The sequence below is a fragment of the Stenella coeruleoalba genome (assembly GCF_951394435.1).
Source record: "Stenella coeruleoalba genome assembly, chromosome: 14".
Classification (NCBI taxonomy): Eukaryota; Metazoa; Chordata; class Mammalia; order Artiodactyla; family Delphinidae; genus Stenella; species Stenella coeruleoalba.
Window position 1 is genome coordinate 74,912,428 of NC_137160.1, and position 20,837 is coordinate 74,933,264.

The 20,837-nt window shown below is 51.3% G+C and overlaps 1 protein-coding gene across 7 annotated transcripts in view; it reads left to right on the plus strand.

The window, feature by feature from the left end:
* The window catches only part of RASAL1 (RAS protein activator like 1), a 33,150-nt gene that overhangs the window by 6,319 nt on the left and 5,994 nt on the right, over positions 1-20,837 (plus strand). For 3 of the 7 annotated variants that reach the window (XM_079942981.1, XM_079942982.1, XM_079942983.1), the window contains exons 4-17: positions 1,586-1,699; positions 1,858-1,919; positions 6,919-7,048; positions 9,497-9,578; positions 9,722-9,853; positions 11,642-11,730; positions 11,990-12,107; positions 12,241-12,394; positions 12,772-12,836; positions 13,130-13,242; positions 15,304-15,496; positions 18,184-18,321; positions 18,883-19,027; positions 20,235-20,407. In XM_079942981.1, coding sequence (XP_079799107.1) covers positions 1,586-1,699; positions 1,858-1,919; positions 6,919-7,048; positions 9,497-9,578; positions 9,722-9,853; positions 11,642-11,730; positions 11,990-12,107; positions 12,241-12,394; positions 12,772-12,836; positions 13,130-13,242; positions 15,304-15,496; positions 18,184-18,321; positions 18,883-19,027; positions 20,235-20,407 — 1,708 coding nt within the window. The remainder of the gene's footprint in view (positions 1-1,585; positions 1,700-1,857; positions 1,920-6,918; positions 7,049-9,496; positions 9,579-9,721; positions 9,854-11,641; positions 11,731-11,989; positions 12,108-12,240; positions 12,395-12,771; positions 12,837-13,129; positions 13,243-15,303; positions 15,497-18,183; positions 18,322-18,882; positions 19,028-20,234; positions 20,408-20,837) is intronic. The other 4 variants (XR_013831354.1, XM_079942986.1, XM_079942984.1 and 1 more) reach the window with 3 other exon arrangements.

The following is a 20,837-nucleotide window of genomic DNA, read 5'->3' on the forward strand; positions in this document are numbered from 1 at the left end:
GCCGGGAGCTGGGGGCAGGGAGCCCGGGTGGAGAAGGGTAGCCTGCAGCGCACCAGCCGACCAACCCCCATCATTCTCTCTGTGCTTGTGTTGCCCCTTATCACATGCTGTGACACCACCCCCAAACCCACAGACTGACTTTCCGTGTGACCCCAGGCTCTCACCCTCTCTGGGCTCTGAGGAGCTTCTCAGCTCGGGGGCTGGGGAGCCTGAGGGGCCTTCCAGCCGGGAAGAGGTCAGGGTAGCGGGAAGAGGGTGTTTGGAGAGAAGAGTCCGTCCGATGGGGGGGCCCTGGGCTGTGTGTGTGTGTGTGTGTGTGTCCACGTTCATACTCTTTGCTGGGGAAGGATGTGTGGAAGGAAGGAGGAAGACAGTGGCAGGTGTGCAGACCAAATTTTGCAACCGTAAATTTTGGTGTGTCTTCACTGGGCAAAGTAGGTTCTTTTTTCCCCATTGTGTAAAGGGAAGTGCATCTGCAGAGGTGTTGGGGTGAAGATGTATGTGTGTCTGTTTCTGGTTTTGTCTTGGTCCCCGACCCTCCTGGGGTTCCCCTTGCTTACTGCGTGCTCTGGCCTCTGCTGACTTCATGGTCTCCTGGTCCCTCACACATCCCTGCCTCCCAACCACCATCTTCTTGTTCCTCAAACTCACCATTCCTGCCTCAGGGCCTTTGCATGTGCTCGTGCTCTTCCAGCCATGCGGAATACTTGTTCTCATCCTTTCTCCCTGCTTTGCCTGGCTAGCTCCTGCAGGAAGCCTTTCCTGACCCCTCCTGTCCTCACCCCAGTGGGCACCACTGAGCTAGCCCATCACAGAACTTCTTTCACTGTGTCACAAGGGCTCAGGAGGGAACACCAGTCTGCTGAGCCAGGCTCTGTGGGGGTGGGGACCTTGGCACCTCTTCCTCTGATTCTCCATAGCCCCCAAGACTTGGCACATAGGTCAGGGTGAGTGTTTATGGAGTGAATGAATGAATGGATGGATGGAATCGTGTGTCTTGTCAGTTACCGTGTGACAGTGTGATTCTGCGTGTGTATCTCTGCTGCATATCACCCTCTGTATGTGAGTGTGTCTGTGGGTCTATGTGTGTCTCCATGTTCGGGCATTTCTTTTCTCTGTGTCTCTGTGTGAATGTTTCTGTTTTCTCTCTGTGCGTCTGCACGTGTCTATATGTAGAAACACACAGATATGTGTTTCTAGAAAATTTTGAGGATGCCTATGTATATCTGTATATGTGTGAATGTGTCTCTTTGTGTCTCTGGCTTCCTTGGTATATCTGTGAATATTTCTGTTTCAGTGTGTATCCCCATGGGAGTGTGTGGTGTGTTTGTGTGTGTGTGTGTGTGTGTGTGTTGAGGTCCCTGGGTGTGTGAGGGTCAGGGTTTGTGTGTGTATTTGTGTGTGTCTCCATGCCTGGATTCTTGAGTGTATGAGTGTGTGTGTTTGTAGCTGTATTTGAGTGTATTTGAGTAGCTCTGGGTGTGTATGTGTCTGGATCCCTGTGTGTGTGTGTGTGTGTGTGTCCCCAGGTATCTGCTGCCTGTGTGGCCTGAAGGCCCCCAGCCCCCCATGTCCCCTTTTGCAGGACAGCAACCATCTGGCGAAGCCTGAGCCCCTTCTGGGGGGAGGAGTACACAGTGCATCTGCCCCTGGATTTCCACCATCTGGCCTTCTATGTGCTGGACGAGGATACCGTGGGGTGTGTGTGCTGGGGACCCAAGCCTGGGCATCTGAGGGAAGGCGGGACACCCCAATACACAGTACCCACCCACCCAGCCGTTGATGCCTTGCCTCCACCTCTCCACGGGCGGGGCAGGGGTCGCTAAGTTGGACCCTCATCTGCCTGCCTTTCTGCAGGCACGACGACATCATAGGCAAGATCTCACTGAGCAGGGAGGCCATTACAGCTGACCCCCGAGGTGGGTGAGGGGCACTGGCCCCCAGCCGGGCAGAGGGCAGAGCGGGTGGCAGTTGTAAGGGCGTAGCCAGCAGCACGGGGCAACACAGAGCCTTCAGGGGAAAATTATTTTGGTTGTTGCTTTTGTTTTTCATTTTAATTTAGTTCGTGTATTGAGCGGTTAGCTTATTTACATAGGTCAATATTCAGAAGATACAATTAGCCATGAAACTGTCCCTCTTACCCCAGCTACTCCATTCTTTTTTTTTTTTTTTTTGGCCGCACTGCACGGCATGCCGGATCTTAGTTCCCCAACCAGGGATCCAGCCCACACCCCCTGCAGTGGGAGCGGGGAGTCTTAACCACTGGACTGCCGGGGAAGTCCCCCCAGCTACTCCATTCTCATCCTCAGTGTTGTCAGTTTCTTGTATGTCCTTCTAGGGACATTTTAAATATATGCAAGCAAGTAACAATAGTAATAGCAGCAAACACTTATATAGTGCTTACTGTATGCTGAACACTTTCTAAGTGCTTTACACGTATCAATTCACTTAATTATCGTGATAACCCTAAGAGATAGGTACTCTTGTTATGCCCACTCTATAGGTGAACAAACTGAGGCACAGGGGGTTAAATAACTTGCCCAAGATCACAAAGTTATTAAGTGGGACAGCTGGGATTTGAACCAAGTTGTCTAGTTCCAGAGTCTGTGATCTTAATTTTAATTAATTTATTTATTTTGGCTGTGCTGGGTCTTCGTTTCTGTGCGAGGGCTTTCTCTAGTTGTGGCAAGAGGGGGCCACTCTTCATCACGGTGCGTGGGCCTCTCACTGTCGCGGCCTCTCTTGTTGCGGAGCACAGGCTCCAGACGCACAGGCTCAGCAGTTGTGGCTCACGGGCCTAGTTGCTCCGCGGCATGTGGGATCCTCCCAGGCCAGGGCTCGAACCCGTGTCCCCTGCCTTAGCAGGCAGATTCTCAACCACTGCGCCACCAGGGAAGACCCAGAGTCTGTGATCTTAACTCTATACTATATGTGTTTTTATTCTCTGCTTATAGGAATGGTAGCCTATTAAACTCATCTGTTCTGTACCCTGTCTTTTCACTTCACCATGTACCTTGGAGATCTTTCCCTAATGGTGTCCCCAGAGCTTCCGCATTCTTTGATCTTCGTATGACTCCGTGGCGCTCCATTGCGCCACCCAGTGCTGGCTGTGCCGTCATTTATTTGTCTGGTCCCCTCGTGATGGACACTTGGGTTGTTGACAGTCTTTTCCTAGTTCAAACAATGCTGCAATGACTAGCCTTGTACAAACGTGACTGCACACATATATGCAAGTTACATCAATCAGCTTGATAAATTCCTAGAGGTGGATTTGCTGGATCAAAGCGTACCCACATTAGCACATTTGATAGTTATTATAGTAATTAAGTTACCCTCCCTGGAGGAGTTAACAGTTTAACCCATCCTGTACCCTTGCCAACAAATACCAAACGCTTGGATCTTGTATCTGATAGGTAAAAAAAAATTGCCTCTTAGCGTGGGTTATTTTGCATTTCTCTATGAGTGAGATTTTTTTTTTTTATTCAAACAGAAAGTCACAGAAATTATAATCATCCTCATCAGTTCACTGAGTCCCATGTAATTAAGTTTTTTTCATCTTGATCTTTTGTTAGCACTTTTATGAATTCATCAGTTTTCCATTAGAGTTCTGAATCTATGAGTGAGATTGAAGACCTTTTTATATATTCAAGAGTCACTTTATTTCCTTTTTTGTCTATTGTCTATTCACATTGTATGTGTATTGTTCACCCACTGAGTTGTTGCCTTTTCTTACTGATTTGTAGGAGCCCTTTACATGTGAGGAAAATGTCATATTAGCTGCAAAATATTTTTCTCCCTTGTGGCTTATATTTTGACTTTGATTACAATTTTTTCCAGAAGAAAATTTGTTTCTTTTTGTGTAGTCAACAATTTTTTTTGGCTTTTGATTTTCTGTGATACCTAAAAGGCTTTCTCAACCCTAAGATTAAGACAATTATTTTTTGTTTCCATTTTTTTTTTTTTGCAGTTAAGCCTTTCATCTATTTGGAATTTACCCAGATACAAAGTATGGGGTAGGGACTAAACTTTACTATTTTTTGTCTAGATGACTACTACTTGTCTTGACACCATTTATTGAATAATATAATAATGTATTTTTTCATTAGTGAGCGTTAGTTGACAGCCTATGTGCCAATCATCATAATCATGACTCCTGTTTAATGAGGGCTTATTACGTGCCAGGCACAATGCTAAGTACTTTACATTTAGTCCTCACGACACCAACTGAAGTATGCACCAGAATGATCTCAAATTCACAGCTGATGGGAAGTGAGGCTTGGAGAGGTGGGGTGACTTGTCCCTCCTAGATGTTGCAGAGGTGGGAATTGACACCAGGCTGTGCCTGCCTCCTAAGTCTGTGTTCTTAACCTGTCCACTGAGCTGTCCCCAGTGTGCCTCAAACATCCACCCAAGGGGGTGGAATTAAATTAATGACATCTAAGGCTTAACTTCAAGGAACTTATGGACAGATAGAAAAATAAAACACATTTACCCAGAACAGGGAGGAAGACAAAATCGAAACTGGCTTGTGTCTGTGGGTGCCTTTTATTTTTTAAAACGACTGCAATGTGGGGTGGAGGTATGTGAGGCATCACTGGCATGATAGAGGGCAGTGAGGGCTAGTGTGGTCAAGGAAGGCTTCCTGGAGGAAGGGGAATGAGTTAGTTCTTAAAGATGCTTTGGCAAAGATGCTAAGGCACATCTCCATGGATCCTCTTCTGAGGTCAGGTGTGAGCCAGGCGAGATGGAATACTCGATGGGGGTTGATTGGGGAGGAGGCCAGAGTCTGGACTTTCTTCTGGAGACACTAGGGAGCCATCGATGGTCCCTGAGTAAGACAGTGAAGAGATTGGAGCCATAATATCAGAGGATGCACTGACAGAAGAGATTAGATACATTTTCAGAAGGTTTCTGTGCTGCTGTGTGGATATGGGATCACAGTGGGACAGGAGTAGATGTGGGAGATCAATTAGCTATCTGTTGCAATAATCAAGTGAGAAAAACTGATGGCATCCTGGACTTGGGGGTAGCGGTGGAGCTAGAGAGGTGAGATGCAACTTACACTTCCAGCAGCATGAGGGAACTAGATCCTCAGAAGGACCCTCCTGCCACATAACAGTGAGATCCGGAATTACATGCAATTCCTAATACACTGTTGGAAGGATGTAAAGAAGGAAAAAACCCTCAGCGTTCCTCCCCCCACCTCCTGCAAATCATGAGCTAAAACCTAACGGGGAGTGGTGAGCAACAAGAAAGGAAATCAGGAAGGATTTCCCTGAAAGTAAATGTCAATATCAAACTCACAGTCAACAAACAGACTGAATCTTAGGCTAGGGGGAAGGCAGATATTACTGTATCTGAGAATTCCCCATTAGATTGAGACCCTTAAAAGGTTCCAGAATAAGCAGCCACCACTGCCCTCCAGGGATAAGCATCTTCACGTTGAATTTCCCACAGAGTGAGCTCCAACAAGCATGGCTTCACAATCAAAGAACACCACACACTCAAGGAAGTGTGCCATGCCACCATGAGCGAGAGTCAGCAGAGACAATGGCCCTCAGATCTAGACCCATAAAGGCTTTAGATTTTGTATTTATGATGATAGAAATTTAAAAAATTCAATAAGTTAATCACCAGAAAGGGCCAGCAATAACCATGATAAATTAAAGCAATACCTTAAAAAAATAGACTGACTTGGAAAAGAACCAAATCAAACTTTTAGAGATAAAAAGTACAGTTGTTGACACTGAAAACTGAGTGGCTGAGTTCAACAGCAGATCGTTCATTCAGAAAGAAATTATTTAAACCTTAGCGCAGAGAAATGAGAAGGAAAGTATAAAAGAGAAGTTGAAGGCATAGAAAATAACTGAGAAGGTCTAACATTCATTTAATTGGAGTCCTAGAAGCAGAAAATAGAAAAAGCTGGGGAGAGGAAATGATAAAAAAAATTGACCACCTGGAATTTTCCAAAACTCAAGGAAGGGCATGAGTCCATAAGCAGGAGAAGCACAACCTGTACTAAGCAGGATAAAAAAAAAAAAAAAAAAAAATCCTTACCTAGACACATTGTGGGGAAACTGCAGCAAACATCAAAGCCATAGTCCTTAAACTTGGAAAAGATAGACTATTCACACAAGATCAATTATTAGACTGAAATGACTTCCCAATAACTACAATCAAAGCTGGAAGTCAGTGAACAATATCTCTAAAGTGTTGAGGGAAATGAGAGAGAGGGAGAAGGAGAGAGGGAGAGGTTAAGACTGAGACTAAGATTGACTTGATTGATTCAAGCAGAGAGCCTGAATGAAGGCTCAGAGATAGGAATGTCCAAGTTGTTTTTTGTTTTTTGTTTTTTTCCGTGGTACACCGGCCTCTCACTGTTGCGGCCTCTCCCGTTGCGGAGCACAGGCTCCGGATGCACAGGCTCTGGACGCGCAGGCTCAGCGGCCATGGCTCACGGGCCTAGCCACTCCGCGGCATGTGGGATCTTCCTGGACCGGGGTACGAACCCGTGTTCCCTGCATCAGCAGGCGGACTCTCAACCACTGCGCCACCAGGGAAGCCCCCAAGGTTTTTATTGAGGGGGGAGTATATTGGGACTAAATGATGCGGGGCTTTATGTATCAGGATGAAGAGTGTGATAGTACATGGTTAGGGGCATTGGCCCTAGAACTATACTGCCTGTGTTTAAATCCTAGCTCTGCTGTTTACTAGCTGTGGGATCATGGGCAAAGCTCGTTCCTCGCTGTGCCTCATTTTCCTCATCTGGAAGTAGGGATAATTACAGTACCTACAACAGAAAGCTAACATGAGAGGTCCAAGACTCAATACCTTTTTAATGTTAATTGAATTTTTAAGTTAATGCACTGTCTAGACCACGGTAGGTGCTTAATGAATGTTAGTGCCTGCGCCCTCCAGGAATTGATAGCTGGATCAACCTGAGCCATGTGGACCCTGATGCAGAGGTGCAGGGTGAGATCTGCCTGGCCGTGCAGATGCTGGAGGATGTGAGGGGCCGTTGTCTTCGCTGTCACGTGCTCCAGGCCAGGTATGGTCATGATGGGGGATTGGATGGGAGGATGGTCTGGGATTGAGCAGAAATCCACTGGGTCCTCCTGCCTTGAGACCACCTCTCTCCTGGCACACTTCTGGCCTCACAACCAGGATCCTTGGCAGGCAAACGGTCCAAGCTCACCAGGTTGCAAATTTCTTGGGTTAAAGCACAAACAAAATCTTTGTTGGGGCCCCAGTGACTAGCAACCAAAGGCCAGATACTCAGGATGACCAGACAGATGAGTGTGGAGGTGTATTAATCAAATTGTAAGTGATAGACACCCAGTTCATACTGGCTTAAGCAGATTGGCTTGTATGAATGGCATGTAGCTTCAGGCATGGCTGGATCCAGGTGCTCCAACAGTGACATCAGGACTCTGTAGAAATAGATTCCTTGGATGTCTTTTGTATTAACTTCATCCTCAGACAGTCTCTCCCCCAGGTAGGGGCAAAGATGACCCCAGAAGCCCCAGACTGGCATGCTATCAACTTGGCAGCTCCAATGGAGAAAGAACTTCTGTCTTTCACCATTTCCAACCAATATCCTGGGACTAATTCTTATTGACCCAATCTGGGGTACATGCCTATCACTAAACCAATTACACTGACTCTGACTGGTCAGGCCTGAGTTCCAAGCCCATTCCTGTAGTGGAAGGAGGGATCAACTCACATAAGTCATGTGGACTGGGAGAGAGGGAGGGATAGGTCCTGTCCCAAAGAAACATAAGAAGGAAGACGGATGCAGGACCAGTAAAACCCACAGATGAACCTCCAGGGGCAGCAGCTTCTGGGATATTCATCTTCCTTCTTGCCTATTTATCACTCCTCTCTGTTTCTCAGCTCCCCCATTCCTCTATTTCCTTAAATACTTCCACTCCTCTTTTCCCTCCCATCTCCTATCTTGTTTTCTGCCTTTTATTTCAACACCTTACTCCCTCGACCCTTACTTTTAGGCCAGTCCTTGCCCAGGTTGGGCTGGATCTCTGTTTCTAGTTTGCTCTGTGACCTTAAAGCCCTATCTTGCCCTCTCTGTGCCTCTCCTACAACCTCCAGATTTCTGTCCCCAGCTGGGGCTCCCTGGAGTCTGGATGAAGTAGCAGGCAGGCATAGGACAAACAAAAGGACTCAGTATGGGGCAGGGACACCTCATCTGCTGTGTGCCTATGACCTCCTCCCCAGCCACAAAGCTGTGCAGGATCCTTGCAAGCAGGAGAGGGACTGATTGCAGTCGCTTAGCAACTAGGCTGGCTCCTAGGAAACCAAAGAAGGCTTTGGATGCCGAGCAGGGGTGGGAGAGGAGCAGCGGGAGGAAACAAGCAGCCCCTGGGTGTGTGTGTGTGGGAATGTCCCTGGATTTGGGGGACCTTGGGAAGGAGGGGTGGGAGAGGCTGACTGGGGTGAGCCTTTGAGTTGTCATGGCAACCAGAGGCAGGCGGTCCCTGCTTCATGCCTTTTCTTCGTCCTAGGCACAGTGTGGGCATGAGTGTTTGTTGAGTGAATGAGTGAGCTGAGCACTTACCACCTGCCGGCTGCTATGCTGAGCCCTTTACACATATTGTCACATTTAACCCTTGGCCCTGTGACGTTGGTCTGTTATTACTCCGATTTTCCAGATGAAGAAACTGAGGCTCAGGGAGGTGAAGTAAATTTTCCCAGTGTCACCCAGCCAGTGAATGGGAGAGTCAGGTTTTGAACCCTGGCATCTGGCATCTGGTCTCCCATCCAGGGGCTCCAGGGAAACTGAGGCTCCCTTCCCCCTCCTCACTGCACCTTCACCTGCTGCTTTGTGATGTTCAACTTGACCTTTCGGTGCCTCAGTTTCCTTCCCTAGAAAATAGGGGCGTAGTAGTGTGTCCTCGTAGGGTAGCATTAGTCAATAGGGAGATACAAGGGGCATAGTAGTGTGTCCTCGTAGGGTAGCATTAGTCAATAGGAAGATACTAGGGGCATAGTAGTGTGTCCTCATAGGGTAGCATTAGTCAATAGGGAGACACTAGGGGCATAGTAGTGTGTCCTCGTAGGGTAGCATTAGTCAATAGGAAGATACTAGGGGCATAGTAGTGTGTCCTCGTAGGGTAGCATTAGTCAATAGGGAGATACTAGGGGCATAGTAGTGTGTCCTCGTAGGGTAGCATTAGTCAATAGGGAGATACTAGGGGCATAGTAGTGTGTCCTCGTAGGGTAGCATTAGTCAATAGGGAGATACTAGGGGCATAGTAGTGTGTCCTCGTAGGGTAGCATTAGTCAATAGGAAGATACTGGGCTTGGATGGCTCTGGTGAGGGATGCTCCTCACTGGATCCCTACAATGGGGTAGTTCGTTGCCTTGGAAACCAGCAGCCTTTGAATGGTCTACCCTGAACCCCCTTTCCAAAGTCCAGCTTGGGTCTTGCTCCTCAAGGGTCCTGTGACCCCCCCCCACCCCTTACTTCATCTGTCCCCAGGGACCTGGCCCCTCGAGACATCTCCGGCACATCTGACCCATTTGCACGTGTGTTTTGGGGCAGCCAGAGCTTGGAGACTTCGGTAAGTGGTGTAGCGGAGCTGGGAGAGTGGGGCATCAGGTGACCTTGGGAAAGCCACTTAACCTCTCTGAAGCTCAGTTTTACCATCTGTAAAATGGGGACAGTGGTCGCATTAGCTCTCTCTCTCACTCCCTCCTTTCCCAGACCATCAAGAAGACTCGCTTCCCACACTGGGATGAGGTGCTGGAGCTGCGGGAGATGCCAGGTCCCCCATCCCCGCTGCGGGTGGAGCTCTGGGACTGGGACATGGTTGGCAAGAATGACTTCTTGGGCATGGTGAGCACGCCCCCCCCAACACCCCCCTCCCCTGACACCCTCCATGGCTTCCCATTGCCTCCAGGGGGGAAGGGGGAGATGGGCTGGGCATCTTCGGGCTTGCTTGGAAGGGTAGATGTGAAGGCTGCCTCATCAGGTCCCCTGGCCAGGCCTGGGTGATGGAGTGCCATTGTTCCATTGGTGCAGGAACCTGTCCAAGGTCACAGGGTGGGCCCAGATTCTTATTCTGGGATGAGAGTACCCAGGATGACTGTGTGCTAGCCCTGTGCTAAGTGCTTCTCCAGCATCACCTCATTGGTCATCATCACCTGATGGCCACTGTTAAGAGGCTAGGACCATTGTTGTCCCCGTTTTACAGATGGGAAAATGAAGGTTCAGAGAGGTTAAGTGGCTTTCCCAAGGTCATATGATTAAGAAATGGCAGAGTCAAGATTTGAGTTCAGGTCTCTCTGATTCCAGAATCTAAGTCTAACTCTTACTCCTGGAAGCACTGGGCTCAAGGTCTTTCTCTTGGAACCTCAGTCTTCCCATCTGTAAAATGCGTGATTTTTCTTGCCTCTCAGTAGTAGTGGATGTATACTCAGACTTGACAGTTTTTGGGTTTTTTTCAGCCGCACTGCGTAATCAGGGGTTGAACCTGGGCTGCGGCAGTGAAAACACTAAATCCTAACCACTAGGCCACCAGGGAACTCCAAAGGCTGACAGTTTTTAAAAGGAGGCAATATTAGAGCAAATAAGAGGAAGACTTGGTTATGCACTCCTGGTGGGACTATAAAATGGTGCAGCGGCTTTGGAAAATGGTCTGGCAATTCCTCAAATGATTAAAGATAGAGTTACCACATGACCCAGCAGTTCTACTCCTAGGTGTGTACCAAAGAGAAATGAAAATTTATATCCACACCAAATAGGTTACATTAATGTTCATAGCAGCATCGTTCATAATAACCAAAAGTAGAAACAGCCCAAATGTCTATCAACAGATGAACGAATAAACAAAATGTAGTATATCTACACAATGGAATATTATTCAGCCATAAAAAGGAACAAAGTACTGACACATGCTACAACGTGGATGAACTTTGAAAACACAATGTTAAGTGAAAGAAGTCAGTCCCAAACCTCCCACATCTTATATGATTTAATTTATATGAGATGTCTAATACGAGCGAATCTATAAAGACATAAAGTAGATAAGTCGTTGCCAGGGGCTGGGGGATGGGGAGTGATTGCTAATGGGTATAGGCCTTTTTTTGGTGGGGGAACTGATAGAAAGCGGACTGAAATTAGTGGTGATGGTCACACAACTCTGTGAATATACTAAAAACCACTGAATTACACGCTTTAAATCAGTGAATTGTATGGGATGTGAATTATATCTCTGTAAAGTTGTTATTTAAAAAGAGAGGGAGGTGGGGCTTGCGGGCCTTCTGGACTGTCTTTATTATTTATTTCGTTACCTTTGGCCGCGCCACTGGACCACCAGGGAATTCCCTTTATGCCTTTTGATAGATGCAAGTTTCGTCCCTAAACAGAGCTGAAAATACACTCAGTCCAGACATGCTGTCTCTAGCAGCTGTGTAACCTCGGGCAAGTCACTCCACTTCTCTGAACCTCAGTTTCCTCAACTGTAAATTAAGTGTCCCCTGGAGGCCCTCAGGATACGGTATGGGAGGAGGAGGTAGCCCTTGGTGGGCTTTGCCGCCCCTCCTTGGGTGGGCAGCCCGACGTCTTCTTCCAGGACTGGGTGGGGCAGAGCTCTGCTGAGGGTCTGTGTGTCCCCCCCCACAGGTGGAGTTCCCCCCGCAGGTCCTACAGCAGAATCCGCCCAATGGCTGGTTCCACCTCCTGCCCTTTCCCAGAGCGGAGGAGGATTCTGGGTAAACGTGGGTGCAGAGGGAGGAGGCTGGGCTGGAACCATGTTGGGTACCACCTTCAGCTTGTATTATTACAGTATTTATACCGGTTGATATCTGTTCACACCTGTTTATACTGGCCACACCTGCCCACACCTGTCCACACCTGTCTTGTTTTACAAATATCTATGCTCTTTACCTGTACTCACACCTGACTATCTTGGCTCACCGCGCTGGCCCATACATACTTACGTTCCTTCACCTGTGATCTGGCCCTGGCCAGGGGGAGCCTGGGTGCTCTTCGGCTGAAGGTGCGCCTGACCGAGGACCGCGTTCTGCCCTCCCAGTACTACCAGCCACTCAGGGAGTTGCTCATGGAGTCTGTGCTGGGGCCGGCAGAGGTGGGTGCGTCACTGCGGGTGGGCAGGGATCTGGATCATGGCCTCCCCTTGCTTCAGGGATGTCTAGCTGGGCTTTTCTGCTTTGGGGTCCCAGGGCCCCAGGCCACCTCTCCTGCCTCCTGTCCTTGTGCAGGAAGATGCTGCCAGCCCCCTGGCTGTCCTGGAGGAGCTGACCTCGGGGGACTGCCGCCAGGAGCTTGCCACCAAGCTGGTGAAGCTCTTTCTTGGCCAGGGCCTGGCTGGGCCCTTTCTGGACTATCTCACCCGGCGTGAGGTGGCACGGACCAGTGAGTTGCCTGCATGACCCTCATGCATCACTCCCCAAGGATGAGTCTGCAGCGCGTCTCTGGGAGAGAAATGGGGGGGCCTCAGGCAGAGGGCAGGGGCTGCTGTGTCTATATGTGTCGGAGGTGGCACGGGCTGTGTACTCCCAGTCAGCTGGGAGCATGGTCCTGGGTTCAGGCCCTGGTTTTGCTACTCATGAGCTGTGTGACCCTAGGCAGCTCACTTAACCACTCTGGGCCTTTGTACTGTGAACGGAGTTGACGTTGCAAATCTCCTCAATTCCTGAGGCTGGAAGAATCATGACCCCCACCTTGGGTGGGTGGGGTGAGGTGGATTCAGCCACCCAAATCCCAGCAAACACTTCCCTCTGTCCTCCCAGCTGACCCCAACACCCTCTTCCGTTCTAACTCCCTGGCATCCAAGTCAATGGAACAGTTTCTGAAGGTGAGTTGGTGAAGGCCTAGGGGGGCCCGACAGCAGCTTCCTCAAGGGAACTCCCTTCCCAGTGCTTACTCGGACCCCAGAGCTTGGCCAGCCTCAGGTAGCACTGGGTGACTGAGCTGCGGTGCTGGTGGCTGGTGGCTGGCCTAGCCCTGAGTCGCACCCCAACCCCAGCCCTTGGGCAGGCCCCCGCCTCGCTCTGAACCTCTCCCTGCGTGGTCCCCCTGACCCTCGCTCACGGGCACACCCTGGCCTCGCCCTCAGCCCCGCCTCGTGTGGTGCCCCCCTGCCCCCAGCTCGTGGGCATGCCCTACCTGCACGAGGTCCTGAGGCCGGTGATTAACCGCGTCTTCGAGGAGAAGAAGTACATGGAGCTGGACCCGTGCAAGATGGACCTGGGCCGCACCAGGTGAGCCAAGCCTGAGGGGTGAACCGTCCACGGGCCCCTTGTCTGCCTGCAGCCTTGTCAGGCCGGGTCTCTGCCGACTGCCCCCCACCCCTCCCTCCAGCACGACTGCTCAGGAGCCCCGCATTCTACCTCAAAGCCTCCCCTGCAAGCGCCCAGCCCCTCAGACGGTGTCATGCAGTGGTTATGGGCAGGACTCTGAGACATGAGCTCCCGGGGTCCAAATCCCAGCTCTGCCACACCTGCTGGGCAAGTTACTTAAACCCCCGTGAATATCTACCTGATGGATTGTCATGAGAATTAACTGAGTTATATACACAAAGCCCAGCATTAACTAATACTCCATAAGTACTAGTTATTTCTGTTATCGTGGTGGTGGTGGCTGAGGCCCTTGGGGGAGGGCCCCGCGTGGGTCTGCGAGCAGAGGTGGCATCCTGCAGCGCTCGATGACATGGGGTTAGGGAGCAGGGCAGTGACGGGGTCAGGGGAGTCAGTTCATGCCTCCTTGGGCTCCTCCTTTCTTTTTTTGTTTTGGCCGTGCCGTGCAGCATACGGGATCTTAGTTCCCTGACCAGGGATCGAACCCGCGCCCCCTGCAGTGCAAGTGCAGAGTCTTAACCAGTGGACCGCCAGGGAAGCCCATGGGCTCCTCCTTTATTGCCAGGACTTTCCTCCTCCAGCTAGGGTGGGCGGGCTTGTTCCTGCCAAGCCATCCGAGCCGGTTGCTGGGCAGTCCATTGGGGACCATGGTGGAGGCAGGAGAGGGTCTTTCCTTCACTTTGGGTCTTGCCCAACAAGTGCTGCCCTCACCTTCCGACCACCCCGGAGGCAGGTATTAGGACCCTTTTTACAGATGAGGAAACTGAGGCTCAGAGAGGGGAGGTCACCTGCCTAAGCTTGCACAGTTGGGAAGTTGCAAAGTGGGGATTTGAATCCAGGCCCTGAGCAGAAGGGCAGAGTCCATCTGTGAAACCCCTAGGCCAGGTCTTTTCCCAGCACCCCTGGCAAGGATGGTGGGAGTCAGTGGGCGCCCGCAGGGAGTTGGAGCATCCAGGAAACTGGGCAGACTCTGGAACCGGCAGTCTTGAGTTATAATCTCTGTTCTGCCACCTATTTGCAAGGGGACCTCTCTGAGCCTCAGTTTCCTCATCTGTTAAATGGGAACAATCAGCCTACTTAATCTAACATTGGGTTGCCATTAGGATTAAATGATTCAATGCCAGAGACAATTAGTTCAGGGCTTAGCTTGTTGGGTCCAGGGCACAGTGGGGCTGAGAACCCCCAGTCTGGCTTCCATGGAATTCACAATCTGAGGGTAGACAAGACAGACCCTAAACCTGCATGGGGACAGGAAGGAAGGGAGCAAGATCATTGCAGGTAGAAAAGTGCTATTCCATCGTCTATTCAACGAAACAATTGTTAAGCACCTACTATGTGCCAGGCACTGGGCTGAAAGCTGAGTTCGTAGCAGGGAGAAAATGGACACAAGTCCCTCTTCTCGGGGGAGACAGATAATAAACTAAAGAAGAAGGTTATTGCAGGCGATCAGTGGAAAGGAGGGAGATAAAGTGAGGGAGGGTCCTGGCAAGAGCCAGGAGCAGGGGAGGGGCTTGCGATATTCCGTAGGGTGTCACAGGGACAGCCTCCCAGAGAAGGGGACATGGAAGCAAAGACTTGGAGGAGTTGAGGGAGGGAGTCGTGCACAGATCTGCTGGAAGAGTGTTCCAGGCAAGGGGAACCGCAAGTGCAAAGGCCCTGGGGCAGGAGTGTGTGTCTGGCAGGTCCATGCTGAAAATGCACTGAACCAGGGTCCGTGATGATGAGCAGTGGGGGAGGGATGGCCTCTTTGAGGAGGTGATTCCCAGCAGGGGGATCAGCAGGTACAAAGGCCCCAAGACAGAAATAAGCTCTGTGTGTTGAAGCAGCTGCAGTGGGTGGTAGGAGGGGAGGCCATGGAGATGGGATGGGAAGGTGGGTGCTCTCTGAGCTCAGTTGGGGCCCATGGAGGGTTTTGAGCAGGCAGATGCCAGGCTCTGAGGCGGAGCCCTCCACTTGCTCCCCCAGGAGAATCTCCTTCAAGGGTGCGCCCTCCGAGGAGCACGTGCGGGAGGCCAGCCTGGGACTGCTGACGGGCTACCTGGAGCCCATCGTGGATACCATTGTGGGCTCCGTGGGGCGCTGCCCGCCCGCCATCCGTCTCGCCTTCAAGCAGCTGCGCCAGTGTGTGGAGGAGCGCTTTCCCCAGGCAGAGCACAAGGTGGGCCAGGCACTCCCATTGGGCAGATGGGGAGACTGAGGCTGGGGAGGGGCAGTAGCTTGTCCAGGGTCACAGGGAGAGGAAGGGCAGGGGCGGGACAAAACCTGAGCTGCCTACGCTGACGTGCTGTGTGTCTTGGCAGAAGCGGGGACAGTGTTCTGATAGGATCTGGGACCCAGGGGTGATGATGATGATGATGATGATGATGATGATGATAATAATAGCAGTTAACACTATATATAGCCCTTTCTAGGAGTCAGACCTTGTTTTACATATTTATTACCTCGGCTAGTCTTCGCTTCCACCCTACGAGCCGGGTGCCAGTATTATTCCATTTTACAGAGGAGGAAACTGAGGCCCAGGGAGGTTAAGTTACACAGCTAGGAGCGGGTAGTGATGGGATAGGCACCCACCCAGGCAGACTCCTGAACCTGTGCTCATAACCACCAAATAATACAGTCTGGCGCAAAGCAAGTGCTTCTTAAATTCCAGCTATTAGGGAGACAGAGAGACAGAGAGACAGAGATGGCTGGCACACAGGACTCAGTAGCAGACACCTAAAATAAAGTCTAAAAAGAAATCCCTGCACATGCTAGTGCTTTTCTAATACTGATACAAAATTGAACTCTAGGTGCTGTAGGGTTCAGGCAGGTGAGGTAAATGAACAGAGCAGTCAAGGTGTTGTACAGTAGGGAGTGGTAGGGACTGTGGCAAACTGGAGCTCCCACAGCTTGTCTTAAAGGGGCAGATCCAGACAATCAATTATTGCCATGTAGGAATGGGGACCCAATATTGCCTGATCTTCAGAGTTTTTTTGTTTTTTAATCCAACAGTCTGGATTTTATGTGTGGAATCTTATTTTTTAAATTTTAGCACTAGTTTACCTAACAACAATAACACAACAATAATACTTTGAGCCAATCATTACATGTTTGCAGCTGGACTGGCCTGTGGGTTGCCAGTTTGAGACCCCCAGGTTTAATGCTCAGCATGCCTTCCGAGGTGGCAGTCACAGTCCTTGCTTACAAATGACACCGAGTGAGGCTAGGTCTTACGCAGCACTGACATAATAGAAATGCAGACTGGGGTTCGCTTTGCAGAAAGGTCTAGGACCCGCTAAATGTTGGAGATGTAATGGCCCAACCCCTAGAGCCTGGGTTAAGAGGTCCTGATTTATGCCACACCTCTCCCCACTTACAGATGGGGAAACCGAGGCCCAGAGAGGTGAGGCACCTTGGCCAAGAGTCGTGGACTCGAGGCGAGGCCTCCAGACTCGCAGTGGGAACCTCTTCCTTCTTCCCTCATCCCCACCTGAGGATTGAGCTCTGGGCCTCCAAACTGGGACATGGGTGATTTACCCCACAGCTGCAGGGCTCTTGCCAGTGGAGGTGCTAAGTGGGACACAGCCAAGGCAGGGAGGAAGGGAGGGAAGCGGGAGGCCAGCGCCCCAGACAGCCTGGCCCTTGTGGGAGGAACCAAGATCAATGACACCCAAGTGTCCCCCAGTTTTCAGCCTCCATGGTAGGCAGAGGCCATGGGCAGGGAGCAGGGACTTCCTCAGGCCCACGAGGATGGGTGGGGTCGCAGGAACCCAAGGGAGCCCCTTTCTTTGCCGCTCTAATACTTGTTCCTCCTTCTTAAGAAAGGAGGAAGTTGATGAGCTGATATCAAAGGCTAAAATTACCCTGGAACATGGTGGGCTGGGGGGGCAGCCTTGGGGGCAGTTCAGGGTTCCAGATGAGTGGGACCTCCACCCTCACCTCTGGGCAGCTCCAGGTGCCCAGCTGCTGTCAGGGCTCACTGTCAACGCAGAGATGCCCCCGGGAAGTTGGCACACACCCAGAGAGGGTATTGTCTTATGTGTGAATACAACCCGTAAATAAACACTGCAGCACATTCTCGGGCTAAATATAGCTTGGTGAGTGTGAGGGGTAGGTGAGGAGCCCCCTGGGGGGAGCTTGCACCCAGGATAGAGAGACACCTTCTCCCCAAGTCCCCTCTGCTGGAGCTGGGGGCACCAGCCTTACGTGCATGCAGGTGGGCCAGGCCTGGGTCTCACACAGAGGGGCGCCATGCTTTACAGTTTGCAGGGGGCAGAGGCTGGCAAGGGAGCCAGCTGAACTGGGTTCACCACTGAGCCTCAGTTTCCTCATCTGGAAAACAGAGATAATAGTATCTACCCCCATGGGATTGCTTTAGGAGTAAAGGTGACAGTTCAGGCTTAGTTTTTGACACTCCGTAGCTAGTGTTGAATGCAGGAGAGTGTGGTGAAGAGCAGAGTTCAAATCCTGCCTGGGTTCAAATCCTGGCTCTGCCACTTATAGCTGTGTGGCCTTGGGCAAGTCACCTGACACCTCTGAGCCTCTGGTTCCTCAGCTGTAAACTGGGAATAATGATGATGCCTCTTTCATAGGGCTGTGCCCGTAGCACAGTGCTTGGCACAAAGCAGACTCTGAGGCTGTTTGGCTAATTCTGATCGTGCAGGATTGGTATTATTACTCCATTTTCCAGGTGGGGAAACTGAGGCCCAGAGAGGAAAAGCCTCCTCGGCAGACCAGGATGGCCTCCTGACCTGTCTCCCATTCTACTTCCCCTTGTACCACCAATCTTTAGTCCTTGCTGCCTCAGTTTCCCCAGCTGAGAAGTGGATTTGAGGGGCCCCTCTCACCTGCCGCTCCTCTCCGCAGGATGTGAAGAACCTGGCCATAAGTGGCTTTCTCTTCCTGCGATTCTTCGCTCCTGCCATCCTCACCCCGAAGCTGTTTGACCTTCGGGACCAGCACGCAGATCCCCAGACCAGACGCTCACTGCTGCTGCTTGCCAAGGTGCCGGCAGTGGAGCCCCCCCATCTCGGGTGCCCTTAGCCAGTGAGAAGCATGGGAGGAACAGAGTGGAGGCCGGACCCATGGAAGACCCAAATGAGGCCCAGAGAAACCTCTGTTTGAAACGGCACCATTAGCTTTCCATCCTGAATGTGAAAGCATTCATTTCTCTTTCTAATTCCCTCTTTGGAACAAAACCCCTACCCTTCCAGGGGGAAAGCGGGAAGCAGGCTAGCAGTCATTTATGCCTTAGTATGAATTAGACCATCCTTTGCAAAGGGGCCACATTCTGAGGTTCTGATGGGCTCGAGTATGCATGATGGCATCAAGCAGTCCTGAATGGGGTTATCTGGGTTCAGGAGGGGACAAAATAAAAGCACTGGGGATACATATCTGTGCACAGAGAGGGACAGATATCGTCTAAAGCAGGTGCTGCTAGGAGTTTTCTCCTTTTATTGAGCACTGATTTGGGAGCCAGGACTCTGGGGCTCTGTTCTGGATCTACAGAGGGCCTTCCTCACTGCAGTGACCTTGGTGCTGGCATCCCCTGCTTCTTTGCTCCAGGCTGTGCAGAGCATTGGAAACCTGGGCCAGCAGCTGGGCCAGGGCAAGGAGCTGTGGATGGCCCCCCTACACCCCTTCCTGCTGCAGAGTATTTCACGTGTGAGAGACTTCCTGGACCAGCTGGTGGATGTGGATGGGAAGGAGGGTGAGTTCCTGTGGCCCTGCCACAGCCAGCTTGTCATTCCACTGGACCCTCGGGACCTGCCCTTCTACCACCCCTCCCCCACCCCTAGCACTGAGACCGTGGACCTGTGGGTCAGCTAGTCAGTCAACAAACATTTCCTGGCACATACCGTGCTAGGTCCCACAGACGAACAGACTCAGGCCCTCCAGACCATTCCAGCCCGTGTGGAGATGTGAGTGGGAATCGTGGCATGGTACTCATGCAATTGACAAATATCTATTAAGTGCCTACTTTGTAATAGCCACTGTTCCAGGTGCTGGGGAAACAGCAGTGGACGAAACAGAAGAAAGTCCTGCTCTCGTGGAAGTTTTATTCTAGTGGAGACAACAAGCTGTGAACAAGATTAATTACCAAATCACATGTGTTAATGGAGTGATAAGTGCTTAGGAGAAAAAATAAAAGAGGGAAGGGAATATTGGGCTGGGGGTGGCAGGTCATTCTTTTAGAGAGGGTGGCCAGGAATGGCCTCACTAGGGTGATATTAGAGTAAGACCTGAAAGAGGACAGAGAGCAAGCCATGAGGATCCTGGGGAAGTGTTCCAGGCTGGGCACAGCATGTGCAAAGGCCCTGAGGTGGGGACAGAGAGTGACAGTGAGGGGGCCAGTGAAGAAGAATGAATGAGAGGGAGTGAAAGAGAGGTGAGGGGGGCAGATCATGTGGGGTTGCTGGAAGGATTTTGGCTTTCACCTGGAGTGAAATGGAACTACGGGATAGTTTTAAGCAGAGGAGTTGGGGGTGAGTCTGTATCAGAGTGTGGGGCCCGGGTTATGAGACAGTTGGGTCCAAGTCACATAGGAGCAGCCTGTCAAAATGTGGAGGCCTGGTTGTGGCCTGATGAGGTCCCTGTGTGCTGGGGAGGGCCTGTGTCTGGACACCCCTAAGAGTGGCTAGATCCAGGGCACTCCCTGGACTGACTCCATAAGGCGTGGCTCCCCCTGCTGGCTGCCTGCACATCCCTCAAGCTGGAAAGGGATCGCCAAGGCCAGCTCTGGGCCCCCCACTCCCTGACACCCCCAGCCCCCATTCCCTATGGAGAAAGTGGAGTCCAAAGTCTTCTTCTCCATCCTCCTGCCTCTAGGGGAGCCAAGAACCACGCTCCTCCGTGAGGCCCTCGGCAGGTTGAGCCCGGGTGGGAAGGGTTCACAGTCCCCCCTCCCCATTTCCCAGAGCCTGGGGGCCCAGCCAGGGCCCTGGTCCCGCCCTCGGTGACCGTTCGAGAAGGCTACCTGCTCAAGCGCAAGGAAGAGCCCGCCGGCCTGGCCACACGCTTTGCGTTCAAGAAGCGCTACTTCCGGCTCAGCGGGGAGATGCTCTCCTACTCTAGGAGTCCTGAGTGTCAGGTGGGGCTCCAGCCCACTGTGGAGGGTTTTCCAGGGGTGGCCTCACTCACAGAGCTGCCTCTTTGTACCCAGGGAGATACTGAGGTCCAGGAGGGGACAAGGACTGCCCAAGGCCCCGTGGCAGCTTAGCAAGTCCAAACTCTGAGGCCAGGCTCTGCTCATATCTTTGGGTCAGTGTGGGCACAGGACACGGACAGGCAAACGCCTACACATAGCATCAAACATTCTTCAGAACATGCACCTCTGGTGGCTGGGACGTATCCTCCCAGATGTGGACATGCACAGGGCATGGGCACTGCTTAAGCCCACAATTGGATCTGTTCACCCAGAGGTACATGCCCGGCTGGACAGGCACTCACATCCAGACATTTGTTCACTCATTCATTCATCCATCAAGCCTTTATTCGAGCACCTACTGTGTACCATGCAG